Consider the following 20,086-nt stretch of genomic DNA (forward strand, 5'->3'; position numbering starts at 1 on the left):
AGTCAACATTTTAGTAAATTATTTCAGAGACAGATTTCGCCCTGCCTGCACTGTAGGGCAGTTTTGTGTCAACTGGAAAATGCTTTTTGATCAATAAAATCAAATGTAACTATAACATTACTCTTATCTTGTCTTGGCCACTGTTGCCCCACTATAGACAGGCTTTTAAGGTTTTAGTCTCAGCCCTCAGTTCAAATGGTTCCCACCTGAGAGAGAGCAAGAACTGACAAACACATTGTTTTGGTTTATAGTCCTGGAAATATACACTTAGTTTTTGGCCAGTGAATTATCTTTGTTTTCCCTCTGTGTGTACTGTTATGTTAATGATTCTTTCTTGTTAATGTTCATGTTTTGTTCTGTGTCTCTGACTGATTATTCTGATTTCTCCACCTCATGATGCTCAGTTTACACTGACATCTCCTCTTTATGTTGTCCCAGCAACAAGCTCCAAAAACCAATACCAAGGTTACAACCATAAGTACCACACACACACACACACACTTGCCCAATACCACACATACTGGTGGGCTGTCATTTCTATGATGTGATGTGACACAAGTGAAAATCTCATATTAAAACTGCATTTTTACTGTCTTACTGTATGAGTTCAAATCTGCTGTGCTGGAAAACAGAGATAAACCAACAGCGTCTGTTTCCAAACACGCCTGGATCTCACTGAAAACCAGGTCTCTCTCAGATACAGATCTCAGTTAGACTGATTAAGTATGCAAGTAAACAGTACAGACAGAATGTGTGTAAAATAGGAAGCTTTCTCTTTCTTTCCCTCTCTCTCTCTCTCTGCAGCCCTGAGGGGAACGGGTGGATGAGTAGAGCGAACACCGTTAACTCTCACGCACTGTGACCTTATCAGTGAAAAAGTCCAGTAACCAACCAGTCAGGTTAGGATCCAGTTTAAAATGGCCTCTCTGTGAGCAGGAATGGTTGGATGGTACTGAAAGCTGAAGAGAAATCAATAGACAAGAGCCTGGTATGGGTTTTGGGTTCGTCCAAATGCCGATACAAAGAGTGTAACAGTGTGATGACAGCATCCTCCACACCTCTACCAGCAGGTTAGGTTCACAGAGTCGGTTACCACAGCAACTGAGCCAGAGTTTGAGTTACCTCGCTTTCTGGAACGGAAAACCCAGAGTTTCCTTCATCTCAGGGTTAACAAACTCAGAGTGTTCACTTTCTGGAATACCTCCCTGGAATAAGAAAGACACTGTTCTAAAGTAGGTCCAAGATCTTACACAGTCAGGTCAGAGGTTGCTCCAGCTGAACAAACATACTTACCTGTGTTGAGAAGATCCACACACACAGTGTTATACCGTCTGACAGGCTGAATCTGTAAAAGAAAAGAGAGAAAAAAAATATGAGACAGGACATTGACATTGTCCATCTGAAATGGAATTTGAGATGAATATTTGGACTGACACTTAACATTTTAAAAATGCACTTATGTTCCTTTCTTTTGGACATTTCTTATTTCACTCTAATCGTATGCAAGGGTTTGCTCTTGCACAGTTTCATTTTTTTTGTACAGAATTACTTGCTCTCATGTCTAAAAGGAAAGGGGATGTGGTGATATAAAATTATCCAGTTATGTAGTGACGTACCAGACCCACTAGATGGCGATATTCTGTGTTTTAGAATAGCCGAGTGACGTTTTGAGTGGCTACTTTACGACGCTTTGATTAGTAGAGCGAGAGTTTAACTGAAATGTGAAGAGCGGTAACCTCTTGTCACGAGCCTGTAATAAAAACAGTGATTAATTAAAACGGTTAATTCATTTAATTTTAATGAGCATCACAGTGACCGACGCGCATCGAGTCTGTCGGAAATCTGGGATCCTTCGGATACCTGTCTCGTTTGCAACGTATATAAAGTATGTTTCTTGTTGCTTTTATATATTTGGAATTTATATATTATGTATTTGGAATAACTGTCAGAGGAATGTTTGTTATGGGAATGCAAAAAAAAAAACCTCTCTCTCTCTCTCTTTTTCTGTCTGTGGACTTGCACTCGAAGTCTAGTCACTGAGAAAAAAAAATAATTTTGTCGTTTTTCAACATTTATGACACACTGTATGTGGTTGTATTTGTATCATACAAGCAGAAGCCGCTTTGCAAGGTAATGAATCCACCACAGTAGGGCTTTCTACAGGTCAGTTTGAACCGGCGAGGGAAGCTGTCAGATCTCGGCTCTTTATGCTGTATTCATTACTGGGGTCATTAACTGTCCAAGAAATTTAAGATCAGTCTCTTAATATATAAGAAGACTTCATGAAATTTCGTAGAGGACTTTGCAATCGGTTTCTTAGGCTAGTTTAAACTGTTGTTGCTAAGCAACCAAAGCCAGTGGGAAACCGAGAGACTTGCTAACGGCCGGAGCGCGCGGGGTGAATTTTCTGAGGTCAAATTTGAGAGAGACCGACGAGCGTCGAGTGTCTGGGAAATGTCGGAGTCTCTGTGTCTTTGTTCTTTACCTTCGTGTACAAAGTAAGTGTCGTGTTCTTTTTAAATATCTGTGGAAAACCGCCAGTGAAATGTTGTAGTGTATTTATTCAGACGGGTTTGAGTCGATAAGATATTGTAATTAGTCTCTGAATACCGTTATCTACACGCGCTGTTAACCTCAGTGCAGTGGCGTCGGTCACAGAGTTTAAAGTTTCTCTTCAGTTTGACGGCAAATAACTCAACATTTAGGATAGATTTTCCAACGGTAGATGAAAATTATTTCAATTTTATGTGGTAAATTTGAGCTTCTTCTTGTACAAGTAACCATACTTGTTATGAAGTTCACCAACTGTGCTTTTGATCTTTAGGTCTATATAGCTAACGAGTTAGCCAATAAACGGTGTCTGTCTCGCTCTTGTTCTGTGTGGAACATGTCTAGACCTTTTGATATGAACTTGACCGACAGTTTTGTAAGTGTTGTGCTTTTGGAAAGCTTATTTTACGTTTAAATTTTCATTCGTCTCTCCAGTTTAAAGTGTACAGTTAATTACAACTTGCACTTGTCTCGTGCCCAAAAATATCACACTGTGTGTTTTAGGAATTTAAGCATATTTTTCACAACATTTAATACCTTTTTGTCAAATTCTATCAGTGCAGTTTTTAATTGTTAAATGAGTGAATGCTTGTGTTCTCTCTCTGTCTCTCTCTCTCTCTCTCTCTCTCTCTCTCCAGACTTGCTCTCTGTAAACTCACTGAACAGTCCTGTTCATCTATAGCCTCAGTTCTACAGTCAGTAAACTGTCCCCTGAGAGAACTGGACCTGAGTAACAATGACCTTCAGGATTCAGGAGTGAAGTTTCTCTGTGTGGGACTGAAGAATCCACACTGTAAACCGGAGATACTGAGGTCAGTGTTAGTCAGGAACTTAAATACAGTTTTTAGAATGATTATGTTCACATCTAAATGAGACCAGGTTGATATATAGTATGGTTATAAAGCACTGTTGTGTATGAGACATACTGAACCTAAAAGTAGATGAATTTCCCCCCAATATCTTTACAGCTAATGTTAGTAACTGGTCTGTGAGTTTAGTTAATGTGATAGTCTAACAAAGTCAACATTTATGGTAAAACAGAGTGGAACCTTTACAGTGAATCACACTTCACAAACCAGATGACGAGTTGATATTCTCTGTCTGTAGGTGTATTTCTCTCTCTCTCTCTCTCTCTCTCTCTGTAGGTTGTCTGGTTGTTTAGTGACAGATGAAGGTTGTTCTTCTCTGGCTTCAGCTCTGAGTTCAAACCCCTCACACCTGAGAGAACTGGATCTGAGCTACAATCACCCAGGAGACTCAGGAGTGAAGCGTCTCTCCACACAGATGAACCAGCAGTGTCGACCTAAGTCAGTACAGTCTCTGTGTGTGTGTGTGTGTGTGTGTGTGTGTGTGTGTGTGTTTATGTGTGAAACTCATCCGCTGTCTGCTGTGTGTTTTTGTAGTGTGGACCATGGTGGAGAATTCATGATCAAACCAGGATTATGATAATGTGAGTACACACACACACACACACACACTGAGTTTGGTTCACCCATGGAAAAGAGACCATTTATTTAAATTTCTAAAAAAATACAACTATTGCTCATCTTCTCCATTTAATGAAAAAAAGAGAAATAATAAAGAGATTAATTATGACTTTTATTTTAATTTTAAAATTTTTTTATATCATTTTATTGTGCTTGAACAAAAGAAAGACAGAAATTGAGTGAACAAAATAAATAAAATAGAAAACTGGTCAGAAACGGGTTCAGGTAACGAGAGGGAAACACACTGGGTCAAGGGTCAAACAACAGTAACACACACATCAACAATAACACACTCACACTCCTTATAATAACATAACATAATAATAATATAATACTGAGATTTACATGGAATAAATATAATATTTAATAATATAATACTAATATAATAATATAATACTCTCCATTCAGTATAAAACACACACACACACAGAGTTGAGAGTGTGTGATATGTTTACTCCTCTAATTTCTCTTCTTCTGTGTAGATGCCTGTGATCTCACACTGGACCCAAACACAGTAAACACACGCCTCTCTCTGTCTGAGGGGAACAGAAGGGTGACGCTGGGAGAGAATCAGTCATATCCTGATCATCCAGAGAGATTTGATGAGTGTCGTCAGGTCATGTGTAGAGAGAGTCTGACTGGACGCTGTTACTGGGAGACTGAGTGGAGTGGAGATTATGGTGCTGTTATATCAGTGACATATAAAGGAATCAGGAGGAAAGGAGAGAGTGATGACTGTGTGTTTGGAGACAATGAAAAGTCCTGGAGTCTGTGTTGCCGTGGTAACTGTTACTCTGCCCGTCACAATAAACAGGACACTGTCATACCTCACCACCCCTCACACACACACAGAGTGGGAGTGTATCTAGACTGGTCATCTGGAACTGTGTCCTTCTACAGCGTCTCCTCTGACACACACACACTCACACACTTACACACATTCCACTGCACATTCACTGAACCCCTCTATGCTGGGTTTTATGTTTATAATGACTCCTCAGTGTCTCTGTGTCAGATAAATAAATTAACACACACACTCTGAAATACACACACACACACATTCTTTTTCATGGGTGCACACACACGATGTTCATATGTATCATTTACATTTATTAACACTTCCACTTGAACACACACAATCACAAACACAAACGTGTGTATGAAGTACAATCAGTTTTATTTATGTATCAGAAATCTGTGACTATAATAATAAACAATTATTCATTCATTTACGAAGTTTTGTAGAGATTTGTTTGTTTTTGTCTTTTTTCAGAAATTCTTGTCCATTTACTTTTAAATTCTTGTTTATTTCTTTTTATTTAATTACAGACACAATATAAGCATGTACATGTCAGAGAGAAAGACACAAATAAAATATCATCATATATAAAAACATTGAGAGTGTTTCTAATGCTGAACACACACACACTCTCTCTCTCACACACACAAACACACATTCGCTCTCTCTCTCTCTCTCACACACTTTAACACGCACAGTCTCTCTCCTCTCTCTCTCTCTCTCTCTCTCTCTGTCACACACTCTGTCACACATACACACACACTCTCTCTGTCACACACACACACTTTCTCTCTCCCTCTCTCTCTCTTTCTGTTACACACTCTCACACACACACAAATACACACTCTCTCTCTGTCTCACACATTCCCTCTCACACATGCACTTTCTTTCTCTCACATACACATACAAAAACACAAACACTCTCTCTCTTTCTGTCACACATTCTCACACACACACTTTCTCACACATGCAGACTTACTCTCTTTCTTTCACACACGCTTATATGCACTCTCTCTCTCTCTCTCTCATACGCTCCCTCTTCCCTCTTTTTCTCTCTCTCTCTCACAAACACACACACGCGCACATTCTCTCTCTCTTGATCTCGCTCTCTCTGACAGTCATACACACACTCTCTCTCTCACACACACTCTCCCTCTCTCTCTCTCTCTCTCTCTCTCTCTCTCTCTCACACACACACACACACAAACATTCTCTCCCTCTCACACAAACACTATCTCTAACACACACAGATACGCAGTCCCTCTCTCTCTCTCTCTCTCTCTCTCTCTCTCTCTCTTTCTCTCAGACCCTCACTCTCTGTCTTTCTCACAGACACGTACAAACACATTAACTCTTTCTTTCTTTCTTTTTCTTTCTCTCTCTCTCCATCTCTGACACACACACACACATTCTTGCTGTCTCTGTATTTCTCACGAACACTCACGCACTCTCCTGCTCTCTCTATCTCTCTCTGTATCTCTCACACAGGTCCTAATGGTGTAACGATAAAAAATGTGACAAAGTGACCTATTATATCAGTCAGGTCCTAATGGTGTAATGATAAAAGATATCACATAGTGACCTATTAGATCAGTCAGGTCCTAATGGTGGAATGATAAAAGATATCACATAGTGTTCTGTTATATCAGTCAGGTCCTAATGGTGTAATGATAAAAGATGTGACATAGTGACCTATTATATCAGTCAGGTCCTAATGGTGTAATGATAAAAGATATCACATACTGACCTATTATATCAGTCAGGTCCTAATGGTGTAATGATAAAAGATGTGACATAGTGACCTGTTATATCAGTCAGGTCCTAATGGTGTAATGATAAATGATGTGACATAGTGACCTATTATATCAGACAGGACGTAATGGTGTAATGATAAAAGTTATCACATCGCGACCTGTTATATCAGTCAGGTCCTAATGGTGTAATGATAAAAGATGTGACAAAGTGACCTATTATATCTGTCAGGTCCTAATGGTGTAATGATAAAAGATATCACATAGTAACCTGATATTTCAGACAGGTCCTAATGGTCTAATGATGAAAGATATCACATAGTGACCTATTATATCAGTCAGGTCCTAATGGTATAATGATAAAAGATGTGACAAAGTGACCTATTATATCTGTCAGGTCCTAATGGTGTAATGATAAAAGATGTCACATTGCGACCTGTTATATCAGGTAGGTCCTAATGGTGTAATGATAAATGATGTGAAATAGTGACCTATTATATCAATCAGGTCCTAATGGTGTAATGATAAAAGATATCACATAGTGACCTGTTATATCAGTCAGGTCCTAATGGTGTAGTGATTAAAGATATCACATAGTGACCTGTTATATCAGTCAGGTCCTAATGGTGTAGTGATTAAAGATATCACATAGTGACCTGTTATATCAGTCAGGTGAAACAATGTGAGGGAAAGACAGAGAGAGAGAGTGTGTATGTGTATGAGTGTCAGAGAGAGAGAGCGAGAGAGAGAGAGAGGGTGTGTGTGTGTATGTGTGAGAGAGAGAGAGATAAACAGAGAGAGAGAGGAAGCAAGTGCATTTGTGTGTGGGAAAGAGAGAGAGAATGAAAGTGCTTGTATGTATGTGTGTGTGTGTGTGTGAGGGAGAGAGGGAGAAAGAGAGAGTGCATGTGTGTGTGAGGGAGAGAGAGAAAGTATGCTTGTATCTGTGGGAGATAAAGAGAGAGAAAGAGAGAGTGCATGTGTGCGTGAGAAAGAGACAGACATATACACAAACATATCACATGGACAATACCTGTCTGACTCAGATCACACAGTCTGAAAAGGTGATAATCTGATATATGACTGGTTTTGTGTTTTAGGGATGACTGATGTTTTATGGTGAATCATGCAGACTCTGTGTGAAAAGAAGACAAGACTAACTCAGATCTTGTCTGCTGATATCGGCTTTGTCCTCCAGTATGTGTAAGAGAAACAACTCATCACTGATCGTGACTACACTATTAACTTACTGGACAAACTGATGAACAAGGGTGAGGAAACATGTCAGAAATTCATCAGTCTAATGAAGGGGCTGTGTATTTTGAAAACATTTCCGAGGTAGAAAAAAAGAAGTTTTCCCAACTCAGCCTCAGCCTCAGCTTGTTTATCTTTTGTGTGTGTTTCCCTGCAGGTATACTGGTGGTGTGGCAGGAGGCAGTCAGCGCAGTAAGGTGGTACATACATACCATACACCGGTGTGCAGTTGTACCTGAGATTAAAAGCTCTGTCCCTCCACCTCTCACCCCCCTCCTCTTGCTCTCTGGTTTTTTTTGCTTGTTTGTTTGTTTGTTTGTTTGTCTGTTTTAGGTTGCCCGGGGTGGACGGTGTTAATTTTGGAGAGGTCTTGTCGTGTCTTTTTTCAATTTTTTTTTTTTTTTTGAACTTTTGAGAAGCCTTGGTGGCTCGCGTTTGATTTCTCTTGCGTTGGTTAAATAAATAATATTATTTATTTATTATTTATAATTTATTCACCAGTGAAACTGTACTCCACCCCCCCCCCCCCCTGTTTTTTGTTGCACTCACCCTGTGGGAGTAACAGTGTCCGAAACATAGAAAACACTTAAACGCTTTCATTTTGGTTCATAAAAACAGGTTCAGAGAGAGAGCACTACATTGACTCCCGTGTGTTTGGTAATGGTTTTGTGACCCCCGTGTGTTTGGTCATAGTTTTATGACCCCTGTGTGTTTGGTCATAGTTTTATGAGCGCTGTGTTTTTGGCAAGGGTTTTATGACCCCTGTGTGTTTGGTAATGGTTTTATGACTCCTGTGTGTTTGATAATGGTTTTATGACTCCTGTGTGTTTGGTAATGGTTTTATGACCCCTGTGTGTTTGGTATTGGTTTTATGACTCCCATGTGTTTGGTACTGGTTTTATGACCACTGTGTGTTTGGTAAAGGTTTCATGACTCCTGTGTGTTTGGTAATGGTTTTATGACCCCTGTGTGTTTGATAATGGTTTTATGACCCCTGTGTGTTTGGTAATGGTTTTACGACTCCCATGTGTTTGGTACTGGTTTTATGACTCCTGTGTGTTTGGTGATGGTCTTATGACCGCTGTGTGTTTGGTAAAGGTTTTATGACTCCCATGTGTTTGGTAATGGTTTTATGAGCGCTGTGTTTTTGGCAAGGGTTTTATGACTCCTTTGTGTTTGGTAATGGTTTGGTAATATATATGTTTTTTGTATGTTTATATGTTAAATGTACATGCATGCGTGTGTGTGTGTGTGTGTGTGTGCATGAGTCATTAGCTTTATAGTATGTGTTAGGTTTATAATTAATAGTTTAATGGTTTGATTGATTTTTCTTTTTAATTTGTGGACTGAATAAAACATTTTGGTCTCTCTCAGTCTCTCTTTCTGTCATAGTCATGGTTCATAAAACATGAAAATATGTCACTGTGTGAACACACAAACATGCCTTGGTTTATGTGTCTTTATACCATTTCTACCTGACGTCTGGAATATAATGAGAAAAAAGTGGAATGAGGTTTTATTGTTGTTCTGATAATGTGAAGTTTGATCTTTGTACTTCATAAATCAGGAACTAACTTGTCTGATCCCTGTTCTTTAAACTCAGGGTGTGTAGCTGTGTCTCTCTGTGGAGGCTGAGACATGTTTGGAGAGAGACATTTTTAACAGAAACAGAGGAGTAACCAACACAAGAGTCATTAAGATTTTAAACGTGTTGTGAGCTCTGAAATAAGGAACCAGAACTTTCCAAACAGTCTGGACTGATGGTGAACTGGACCGGTCTGACTGACGACTTACAGAGTCACCTGACAGAAGGTAATGCAGTATTCTTTAATTCACGCTTTTCACATTTACAGGTATGCACCGTAGAACGACATCTCAGTCAATGACGGATCGCATACGATGGTCGTCCCACACGATTGTAATGGAGCTGAAAAATCGTTGGGTTTTTTTGCGCTTTTTATAGTTATTTTAGTGTTCTGTACTTATAAAAAAAAGTTTACAGTAAAACAGTATGCCTTGTTACGCTTGCAGCAGCTACACATCTCGTGTTTACCACGTCTCTTGACTACACAGTTTTAAGTATTCTCTATGATGTGCGCAAAACCACGAAATCGCTTAATGACGCATTTCTCAGAACGTATCTGCGCCGTAAAGCGATGCAGACCTGTATGTGAAACACATTTTCATATTGTGTCTTTGGATACAGAAAGCAATACGTGTTATTTTCCTTCTTTAATACACCACAGTTTTTTTTTTTATCAACACAGTAAACATGGTGTTGGGGAAAGTCATTACAGCAGACTGTAACCATGACGATATAGTGCTATTGTCATGACATTTCTGTTAAATATTTTTACTTGTCTGCTGTCTCCGGTTTGAAATGTCTGGAGGACTGGTAACTTCCAAACTTGTTTGTTACAGGGTTTTTCTTTCAGTCCAGGACACCACCAGTGACTAGCCTGCCCGGTAGGGACATTCCGCTGCAGCTTCAGTCAAATAGAAAATCGTTGGACAAGAGGCACACCACACGACATTAATATACATATATACACCAGTTAGTACCAAACTATACGTCAAATTAAGCAATAATCAACAAATACAAGTAGTATATACACAGACACATACAAAAGAACTGAATAACATAGTAAAACAAAAGTAAAAAAAATAACTAAACACAATAAACAAAAGTCATGCATCACACAACCCTGCGCCACATCACACTGCCTGCGCAAATGCCGCGCACACTGGACAATAATAAACACCGTAAATTACGGAAGTGTCCGGGGCCTTTATTTGCCTCCGGTGAAGACAGAACCCGGTCTTTATTTGAAACAGGCTGTTATTAGAGGCCATTATGTTAAGGCCATTATTTAATTCACTATTATGATGTGAACGAAACAGCGCCTATTGTTTCAGCTTTGTGTGCTATTGTGAAAGCTACAACGTGACGTTGTTTAATTAAGCTAATATACATATCTGTATACTGCATCAGCTTGTGTGTAACGCACAATAAAGTTTAGCGCACTGATCACACAAAAGCGCATGTTTCATGAGCATTCGAACCGCAGAATTTTCGACAGACGAAATCTTTCTCCAGAAATAAGAAATGATGCAGTGTTTTGAAAAGAACAGAAAATGAAATCGGTAATCATTTACTATATTTACGTCGATTAGTTGCTGTGTTATGCTGTGAATTGTTTGTTTTATTTTTAATCAAGGAGGTTAAATGAGAACAGGTTGAAATAATGAAAGGTTGAAAGGTAAAAATTTGTTCATGTTTCCACCTCACCGGCCGACATTTTCCTACCATCTAAAAAATGACATTTTTTTCCCTTCTGTGACTTTCTCCGAGTACCTTTAACACGTGCTGTTATGAAAAAACTCATAGAAATAATTTTAAAAAAGCATAGGAAATAGGAAGGAGAGAATTTTGGCAGTGATGTCCCTGAATACTTATAATGGGCCATTAACACACATAGTCCCACAATCCATATTTGATCTAGAACACTATCGGTATAGTTTCTGTCTAAAAAGCCTAGAAAGTGAAACTAACGGCAACAAAGCGGGGAGCTTATTTACGGTATTTTGTGGTATTGATGTAAATACTGCTGCGGAAATATGATGAATTTACTACCTAAGCCTCTCTGTATTTTTTTCTATGCCGGTCTGTATCTCGGACCGGCCTTTATTCGTCCAAACAGGTGGCATCCCCGGCTATAATATTTTTTTTTTATTATTATTCGACCGGGCGTTTATTTGAGAATTTACGGTACAAGGTAAGCAAAATAATGCGCAGTAAAGACCGACCGTCTGACAGCGCGAACAACATGCGAGCGAAGCAAGGGAAGAAAGAAGACAACGACAAAACAGGAACTGAAAAGAAACAGAGACAAAACAGAGACTAAATAGAGACAAAAGAGCACCTTGATCAGAGTGCGACCCACCAACACTAGTATCCCTGGGACGCAGGTCTAATGCTACCTACGGGACATAATGAAAGTTACGAGAAGAAAACTTTTGTTTTAAAATAACTGTACCGTACCCTGCGCTTACGTACCCACAGTGTGGCAAATACATATCCAAGATAGGCAACAGCAGGGACTGCTACGGCTTGGCAGATGAAGCAAAAAACAAAAGCAGTTGTGCTATACCAAAACATAAGCGGAAAATATAGCACTAAGACTTAGAATGTGCCTACCTGATAGTCAGTAGCAGAGGGAAACCTACCAAAACCAAACTAAAGACAAAAGACAAATCGACGGGTGCATAAACCTGAGCAAACCAATACACGGCAAATCTTACGCTGTTAACCGGCACAGGGTTTTGTTCCCTGTAACAAGACTACTTCCTGCTTTAGCGGACGCGGAGATTTCTCCCCTCCGCCTTTGCCCTCGTTGAGGTATGCATCGCACAGGGTAATGGTTTAATTCATTTTAATGTACATGAATTTAGAGCATTGTATTCTTATTTCAACTGGTGTGTTATGGATTTGTTCGTTTTATCAGCATCGTAATTGTTTCAGTATTTAATAAGAATTATTACACGGCTTTTTGAACTCTCGATTCTGATTGGCCAATTACGGCATTCTACGGTCTATTATTTCTGTATAACAGACCGCTGCTAAGTATAACAGACCGTTGCTATGGAACTATTTTTTTAAGCGGAAGCAATAAAATCATTTTTTTGAAATCAATGAGATCATTTTAGATCAATATTGTGTTAAATTATTGATTTCTGTAGTATATAGCCATGTAATAAGCGGAATAATGTGCAGCAAGCCGGTCATTATCGCCAAATAAACCTGGACAGAGTGATGCAGGACCCCGACGAGAAGCGGAGGTCATTATCCCTCACTTGTATTATGATAAAGGAGAATATAATGAATTACTAAAATCCTCTCTCTATGGTAGAGTTCAACTGGCTGCTGGTACATTGAATTGACCACTGTTGTCTTTATCTGTGCTATTATTATTATTATTATTATTATTATTATTATTATTATTATTATTATTGTTATTATTATTATTTTCTATTGAGAGTTAATGCTGTCTGGGGTTGCTTTTGTTTATTCTTGTAAGTTTGTTTTCTTTGTTCGGGTTTTTTTTTTTATTGGCGCTCTGTTGTGCTCGTCTCCCTTGACTTGTGTGGCCTCCTCGTTGTACCGTAGACCTCTGTAGTAGTAGATTGGAGGCAATAGCCCCCTAGTTTGCAGTGTAAACACTTTTGGCTGATGCAGGATTGAAGACATCTCCTCTGGTTCACTTTAACTCTGAGGGTTCGAGTGTTACAACTGCATGCACATATTATCGCTTATGGTCGGTTGATCAGCTGAAATTTACTTTCCGTTTTATTGAATTATATATTGTTAACTGAAAACACGCACACACACTATGTCAGTAACACATAGGGAGTAACTGTTATGCCCGACAGATGAGGAGTTTATTGGGAAGTTCAGTTCTGAACATGGGAGTGAAGTATATTTTGTTTCCAAACACACTCCTGTTTATGACTCTCTCTGTTTCTCTGTGTGTGTGTGTGTGCGTGTGTGTGTGTGTGTGTGTGTGCGCGCGCAAAGGACCAAAACAGTTTCACTCCCTGTGTCCACAGACCTGAGTAAGTCTCAGAGGACATTGTGAGAATGGAGAAAACTAAAAGGACTGACTGTGGGGACAGAGAGGAGAAGAACACTGTCTGTAGAATGAGTCAGTCTGGACAGTGTGAGGAGGAGGATCCAGTTGACTACAGGACACAGAGACCAGGATTTCCAGTACCCAGCTGTGTGTCTATGAAGAGTGACACATCCATGCCTCAACCTCCATTGTTCAACAGAGAACCAGTCCCTTCTGAGTCACAGTGAGTGATTGTATTTATACTGTATTGACTATATGTATAATATAAATTGATATCAACACTGGATGTAATACATTCACACTGATAATGTCAGTGTGTATAAACATAGCTAAAGAGAGATCACACAGGTTACAGTGAGATGTGTGGATATTTTCATTCAGATATTTGGAATCAAAGAGAGTGAAACTAAAACACAAACAAAATGCTGTTCATATGTTGTAGTTCTTGGCTGTTATGAAACCAAACATTGATATGATTAAATGAAGTGGTCACCAAACAACAGGAAATGTCACACACTGATTCAGTCACTTTACCTGGAAACTCTTCAATGATTTTCTGATGATTTTTCAGCAGATGATTCCTTATTGTCACTCTGTCACATTGACTAGTGTTTATGACATATGATATGCTGTATATTATACACTGACTTACCTGCTCAATTCTCCCAGACCTCAGTACACACTCAGTACACACCATTCAAATCATTCTCATCCAACAAGGACACAGTTCACACTGCAAGGACAATCATCAGAACTGTGGAGAAAGTTTTAGATAACAATTATTTGGATGGTTTAATGTTTTAATTGGCATTAACAATGATCAACAATTGATCTGTCTCAAATTCTGTATCAGTGATAAAACTGCCTCATATTCAATTATCAAACACAGCACAGTTTAGTTCAAATATATCAGTTAAACACAGACCAGACTAAAGTGACCAATAGTGAACTAAACACAACACAGTTTAGTTTAAACTATTCATAACCACTCACATATATCCATTATCAATAGTCTCATTAGTTTCCTTTATGAATGTTATGTTGTGTGGTATCAGTTAGAAATGAAAACAGAGATATGTACATTTAATTTATTTGTCCTGTTTGGTTTCCATTAGTGAAACTCTCCCATTCCCCTCTGTTCAATCAGCTCCACTCTCTGAATGATTAAACACTGTGTAGTGGGGATTCTTCACCAGCTGTCAATCATTATTGTTACACTTCATCACTATCATCCTAACTGTATATGAGCCCTAAACTCAACTACAAGGCTGATGAGAAGGGTTCAGCCTGCCAGCCTTGATGGAGTCATATGTCTCCCAAAAGAAAGTATCTGTCAAATATGGAAACTCAGGTCTGATCCAGGATCAGTCCAGGTGTGGCCTGTGTCATCAAGTTCTGAGAGATTCTTTTTTTTTTTTTTTTTACTGAACTCCTGATCCTCTCTTTCTCTCTCTCTCTCTCTCTCTCTCTCTCTCTCTCTCTCTCTCTCTGTGCAGTGTGAAGACAGATCTAGATGAGGATCAGACTGAGTGTTTCCAAAATGTCCAACACAGAATGTCCATGTCTGAGTCAGATGATGTCCTACTGAGAATCATTGAGGGTCATAAAACCACCCTGAAAAATAAATATGAGTGCTTATATGAAATTATCAGACTGAAAGAAAACCAAACCCTCCTCAACAGCATTTACACAGAGCTCTACATCACAGAAGGAGAGAGTGAAGGACTGAATGAGAAACATGAGGTTTTACAGACTGAAACAACATCTAGGACACGGGACTCTCAAGACAAACCAATCAGCTGCAATGATATCTTCAAACCCTTGTCAACCAACAGAACTAAAGAAGAGAACAAAGCCTTCTATAGTCGAGAACATGGAAGGAACAGACAAAAGCCAGAAATCAGAACTGTACTCACCAAGGGCATTGCTGGAATTGGGAAAACAGTCTCTGTGCACAAGTTCATTCTGGACTGGGCAGAAGGAAGGACCAATCAGGACATTGATTTCATGTTGGTTTTTCCTTTTAGAGAACTGAACTTGGTTAGAGATGATCAGTTCAGTCTTCATGGACTCCTGCTGGAGTTTCACCCAGAACTGAAAGACTTGGATCCAAAGAAATATAATAACTGTAAAATGCTGTTCATCTTTGATGGTTTAGATGAGAGTCGATTTCAGTTGAATTTTTCTGAGAGGTTGTGTGATGTGACCAAAACATCTTCAGTGAATATACTGATATCAAACCTCATCAAAGGAAATCTTCTTCCTTCTACACTCATCTGGATAACCTCCAGACCAGCAGCAGCCAATCAGATCCCCTCTCAGTTCATCAGTCGTGTGACAGAAATAGTGGGATTTAATGATTCACAGAAAGAGGAATACTTCAGAAAAAGTGTCAGCGATGAGAGTCAAGCCAACAGAATCATCTCACACATCAAGACATCAGTGAGTCTCCACATTATGTGTCACATCCCAGTGTTCTGTTGGATTTCAGCTACTGTGCTTCAGGAAATGCTGCGTCAAGACAATGTTAAAGAGATCCCTAAAACTCTGACTGAGATGTACACACACTTCCTGCTCATTCAGACTAAAATGAAGAAACAGAAATATGAGGAGAAAGTTGAGACAGACTCAGAGAATCCTCTGGAATCAAGCAAGGAGATCTTTCTGAAACTTGCTAAACTGGCTTTTAATCAGTTGCTCAGGGGCAATATCATGTTTTATGAAGAGGATCTTAGAGAATGTGACATTGATGTGAGTGATGCCACAGTGAACTCTGGGATTTGTACTGAGATCTTTAAGGAGGAATCTGTGCTTCGACAGAAGAAGGTCTACTGCTTTGTGCATCTGAGTGTTCAAGAGTTCTTTGCTGCTCTCTATGTGTTTTACTGCTATGTAAACAAGAACATGTTGGCACTGGAGTATTTTATGCCAGTAGAAATCAATGCATCAGACAACAAATCCAGGACGCCACTGAACTCATCTCTGCTCAGAGTGAAGACAAACAATGTTCCCTTGGTTAAGTTACTGAAGGGAGCTGTGGATAAATCTTTGGAGAGTAAGGATGGACGTCTCGATCTGTTTGTCCGCTTCCTTCATGGCATCTCACTGGAGTCCAACCAGAAACTCCTACAAGGCCTGCTGACACACACACAGAACAACCAAAAGAACATCAAGAAAATAAGCCGCTACATCAAAGAGTTAAATAAAGACGGTGTCCCACCTGAAAGATGGATTAATCTACTGCACTGCTTGACTGAAATGAATTATCGCTCTCCCCATGAGGAAATTCAAGCTTTTGTCAAGCCTGAAAATTATAGAACTAAACTCTCACTTGCACACTGCACAGCACTGGCCTACATGTTTCTGATGTCAGAGGAGGTGCTGGATGAGTTTGACCTGAAGAAATACAAGACATCAGATGAGGGTCGTAGGAGACTGGTCCCAGCTGTGAGGTGCTGCAGAAAAGCTCTGTGAGTTTTTAGTTTCACACATTTGTAAAGTAACACTCTTATAGTTGCATTATTTGAAAGGAAAAGGAAGTATGGCTGATCTATGCTGTGTTCCAAGGTACAGGTGGCTGTTTTTGGAAATATTCTCAGTTTGTTTCCAGTTTTGAAATTATTAGGTTATTCATGAATTATTACATACCATAAACATTACAGGAGAGATTACATTCATGCAGGCAAACCTACATACACGACAGTACAGTAATTGGATGATGGACAGTAAAATATCTGTGCATATAAAATATGTAGGTTGTGTGTTATACATCATTATCTCTGTTTTTATCATTATTTTTAGTCTACGCAGTTTCTACAGGTCTGATACCAGAGTACATAGCCCAGGGCTTTTCAACTACACATTCAAATTGGCTGGATTTCAGAACCAGGTCTTGTTCATAGCCCAGGAAATGTTTTGCAGTCTGTTTAAATTGAAACATATACATTGGTTTAAAACCATTACAGCTTTACACACATTTAAATTTACTTACAACCTATTACTTACAAACTATTACAACCTTACACATATTTACATTTATTAACCATTTGGAACTTTTAAAGAAAACTTTGTCAAAGCAGGCTGTCAAACAGTGGTTTTCATGGTCAGTGTTTCTCGACAAAGACATTTTTATCAATTTTAGAACACTTTGTAGCTGACAGGCAGGTAATGGCTTTGTGAACAAGACTGAAATCATAGTTTGTAAGTGAAGATTAATGCAGGAACTTGAAATACATTTTAAGCCTCTGTGACTGTATCTTTGTGACTCGCTCTCTCTCTCTCTCTCTCTCTCTCTCTCTCTCCAGACTTGCTGGTTGTAATCTCACTGAACAGTCCTGTTCATCTGTAGCCTCAGTTCTACAGTCAGTAAACTGTTCCCTGAGAGAACTGGACCTGAGTAACAATGACCTTCAGGATTCAGGAGTGAACTTTCTCTGTGTGGGACTGAAGAATCCACACTGTAAACTGGAGATACTGAGGTCAGTACTAGTCAGGAACTGAAAAGATATTAATAAAACGTTTCGTGTAATCTCCTTACACTGTGTGTTAGATCATTCGTTGAATTAATTCACCTAAAATTATCAGTTTTCATATATTTTCTTGTGGTTCTTTTGCTGTTGTGTGGATTAAAATGATCTCTTGTTATGCTGATTTATATGCTGAAATCTTGCTGTGCTGTGTCCCAGTGTGAGACAGAAGACATCACAGGAGAAAACTGTACTCCACAGCTAGTTTACATTTTAATTGTTCATATTTAAGCATTATACCATGCAGGGGCATCAGGAACCTCACATTTAAAGAGATCACTCAGCGGTAGTTTACTGAAATTACATTTTAATAACACATAATTATATCAGAATTATATAAGAAGCATCGTCATGTGAACCATCCTATAAGCCTGCAGACGAGAAATGTCTTTTACTGAAACAGTGGCAGAAAAAAGAAAAGAAAAAAATAACTTCTTAAGGCATTTTGAATATTTAGACTCCACTGTAATATTCTGATCACTATGTCGAGGCAGAAAATGAATCAGTCACTCGATGTGCAAACATAACCCAATCCTAGCTACTGTATATCAGCTAAACAATGTCCTCAGATCAGACAAATATGTGAAAAAGACGTTTAGAAAGTGTTATCGCTTAGCGAGCTGACAGCCAGCAGCAAGTTGAAAGACTAATTTATGAAGTGTCCCAAAACAGTCAGCGCACACGGAAAGTTTCTGAGGTAAATGTTGGAGGAGCCGTAAGTGAGACGGTAACACACAGCGCAAAGATTGTCAAAAATGACAGCGGCATCTGATTTGTTGCCATTGTGTACGTTAACATTCAAAGCGGCTACCGTTCTCTTTAGCAACGTAGAAAATGCTAGAGAAATTGTTAAAAAGGCCGTGTGTTCCTTTAAGACTGTGGGGACTGAGACACCAATCACTGGCCAGCAGAGTTTGTGACTCCTGGATCTTACGCAAAGACAAAAGGAAGAAAAAGCAGGTTTGCAACAGCATAGGGAGTCATGAGTTTCGAGAGCTCTAGTTAATTAGTTGTAGTTAAACAGTTCACCTCAGTTTAGCGGCCATTTGTTTTGTAACAGTGGAACAATTTGCTGTGTAAAGATGCAACACCCTGACCCAAATGAGTGGGGTCGTCCGACCTAAAAGACAGGGAACAGTTCCCTCCCACCTGTCGGACTACAGCCTAAACAGACGAGGGTCACAGAGGCGGTTCCATACCCCAGTTGCCCAGAACACACAAGAAGCTGACCAGGAGTCACCAGGGCCAGAGGTGCCCAGCAGGGCCATGACAGCGTTCAGCCCAGGCGATGCCAAGGTGTTCGGTCAGAAGAAGGGGAAGAGATGTTGGAGGATATGAGGGGTGACACTGCGCCTGCACCATGAAATGAGTCCACTTATCCATCAAGCAGCTGAACGGAGAGCAGAAGGTATCGTAGATCAGAAGTAACAACGGGTGTTGGCGTTGTGGCCATAGACATCAAGCTGCTAAGGGCAGACTGAAGTCCCCCTGCAAGACGTGCAACAGAAGACATCTTCTTGTGCTGCACGAGGTGAACGAGAGAACAGAGGATAAAACGCAAACATCAGCGACAGCCACAGCAGAGAACTGTCTCGTGAACACAGCCAGCAAAGTCCTTTACGTCGACTGCCCAGCATACAACTGCAAAGTGCTCCTGAAGATCAGCAAGGTCGTCATAAGTAATGGCGACAGATGGTTGGAGGTGTCTGCTGTCCTAAATGATGGATCAGAGCGGACCATCCTTCTCCATGCTGCAGTATAGAAGTTAGGACTAAAGGGCAAGCTGGAAGAGTTGGTTCTCTGCACAGTCAGACATGAGCTGCAGGTGCTTCAAGAGGCAGCCATATCTTTCACGATATCCCCTGATGCAGAGCCCAAGAGGAGGTGTAAGATCCAGAGTGCATTTTCCGCTAAAACGCTGGGGCTGGCAGAACACACTTATCCTGTCCGTACATTGCAGCAAAAGTACAAGCTGTGTTGCCTCCCCAGTGGCTAAACAGAGTTCACCCAATGTTGCAGATTGGCTCTGATTGCACACACCTCATCACATCCATAGAGGACTCTGTAAGGCCCAGCTCAAGATATCAAG

At 39.8% G+C, this 20,086-nt stretch overlaps 2 protein-coding genes across 2 annotated transcripts in view; both read left to right on the forward strand.

Moving 5' to 3' along the window:
• Positions 1-3,210: 3,210 nt before the first annotated feature.
• LOC115820062 (stonustoxin subunit beta-like) lies at positions 3,211-5,034 on the forward strand (the record flags this gene model as incomplete). Its single annotated transcript, XM_030783505.1, is given in 4 exon segments — positions 3,211-3,362; positions 3,696-3,857; positions 3,954-4,000; positions 4,520-5,034. Coding segments are annotated over 4 exon segments (876 nt in total), but the record flags the coding sequence as incomplete, so codon positions are not given.
• A 2,679-nt stretch (positions 5,035-7,713) lies between these two features.
• LOC115821732 (ribonuclease inhibitor-like) overlaps positions 7,714-20,086 on the forward strand; it is a 21,768-nt gene continuing 9,395 nt past the window's right edge. Inside the window, exons 1-4 of the mRNA XM_030785533.1 lie at positions 7,714-7,784; positions 7,999-8,041; positions 15,839-16,941; positions 17,776-17,949. Of these exons, the coding sequence (XP_030641393.1) occupies positions 7,714-7,784; positions 7,999-8,041; positions 15,839-16,941; positions 17,776-17,949 (1,391 nt within the window). The remainder of the gene's footprint in view (positions 7,785-7,998; positions 8,042-15,838; positions 16,942-17,775; positions 17,950-20,086) is intronic.

This window comes from Chanos chanos, chromosome 9, assembly GCF_902362185.1.
Source record: "Chanos chanos chromosome 9, fChaCha1.1, whole genome shotgun sequence".
In the NCBI taxonomy this organism is placed as follows: domain Eukaryota; kingdom Metazoa; phylum Chordata; class Actinopteri; order Gonorynchiformes; family Chanidae; genus Chanos; species Chanos chanos.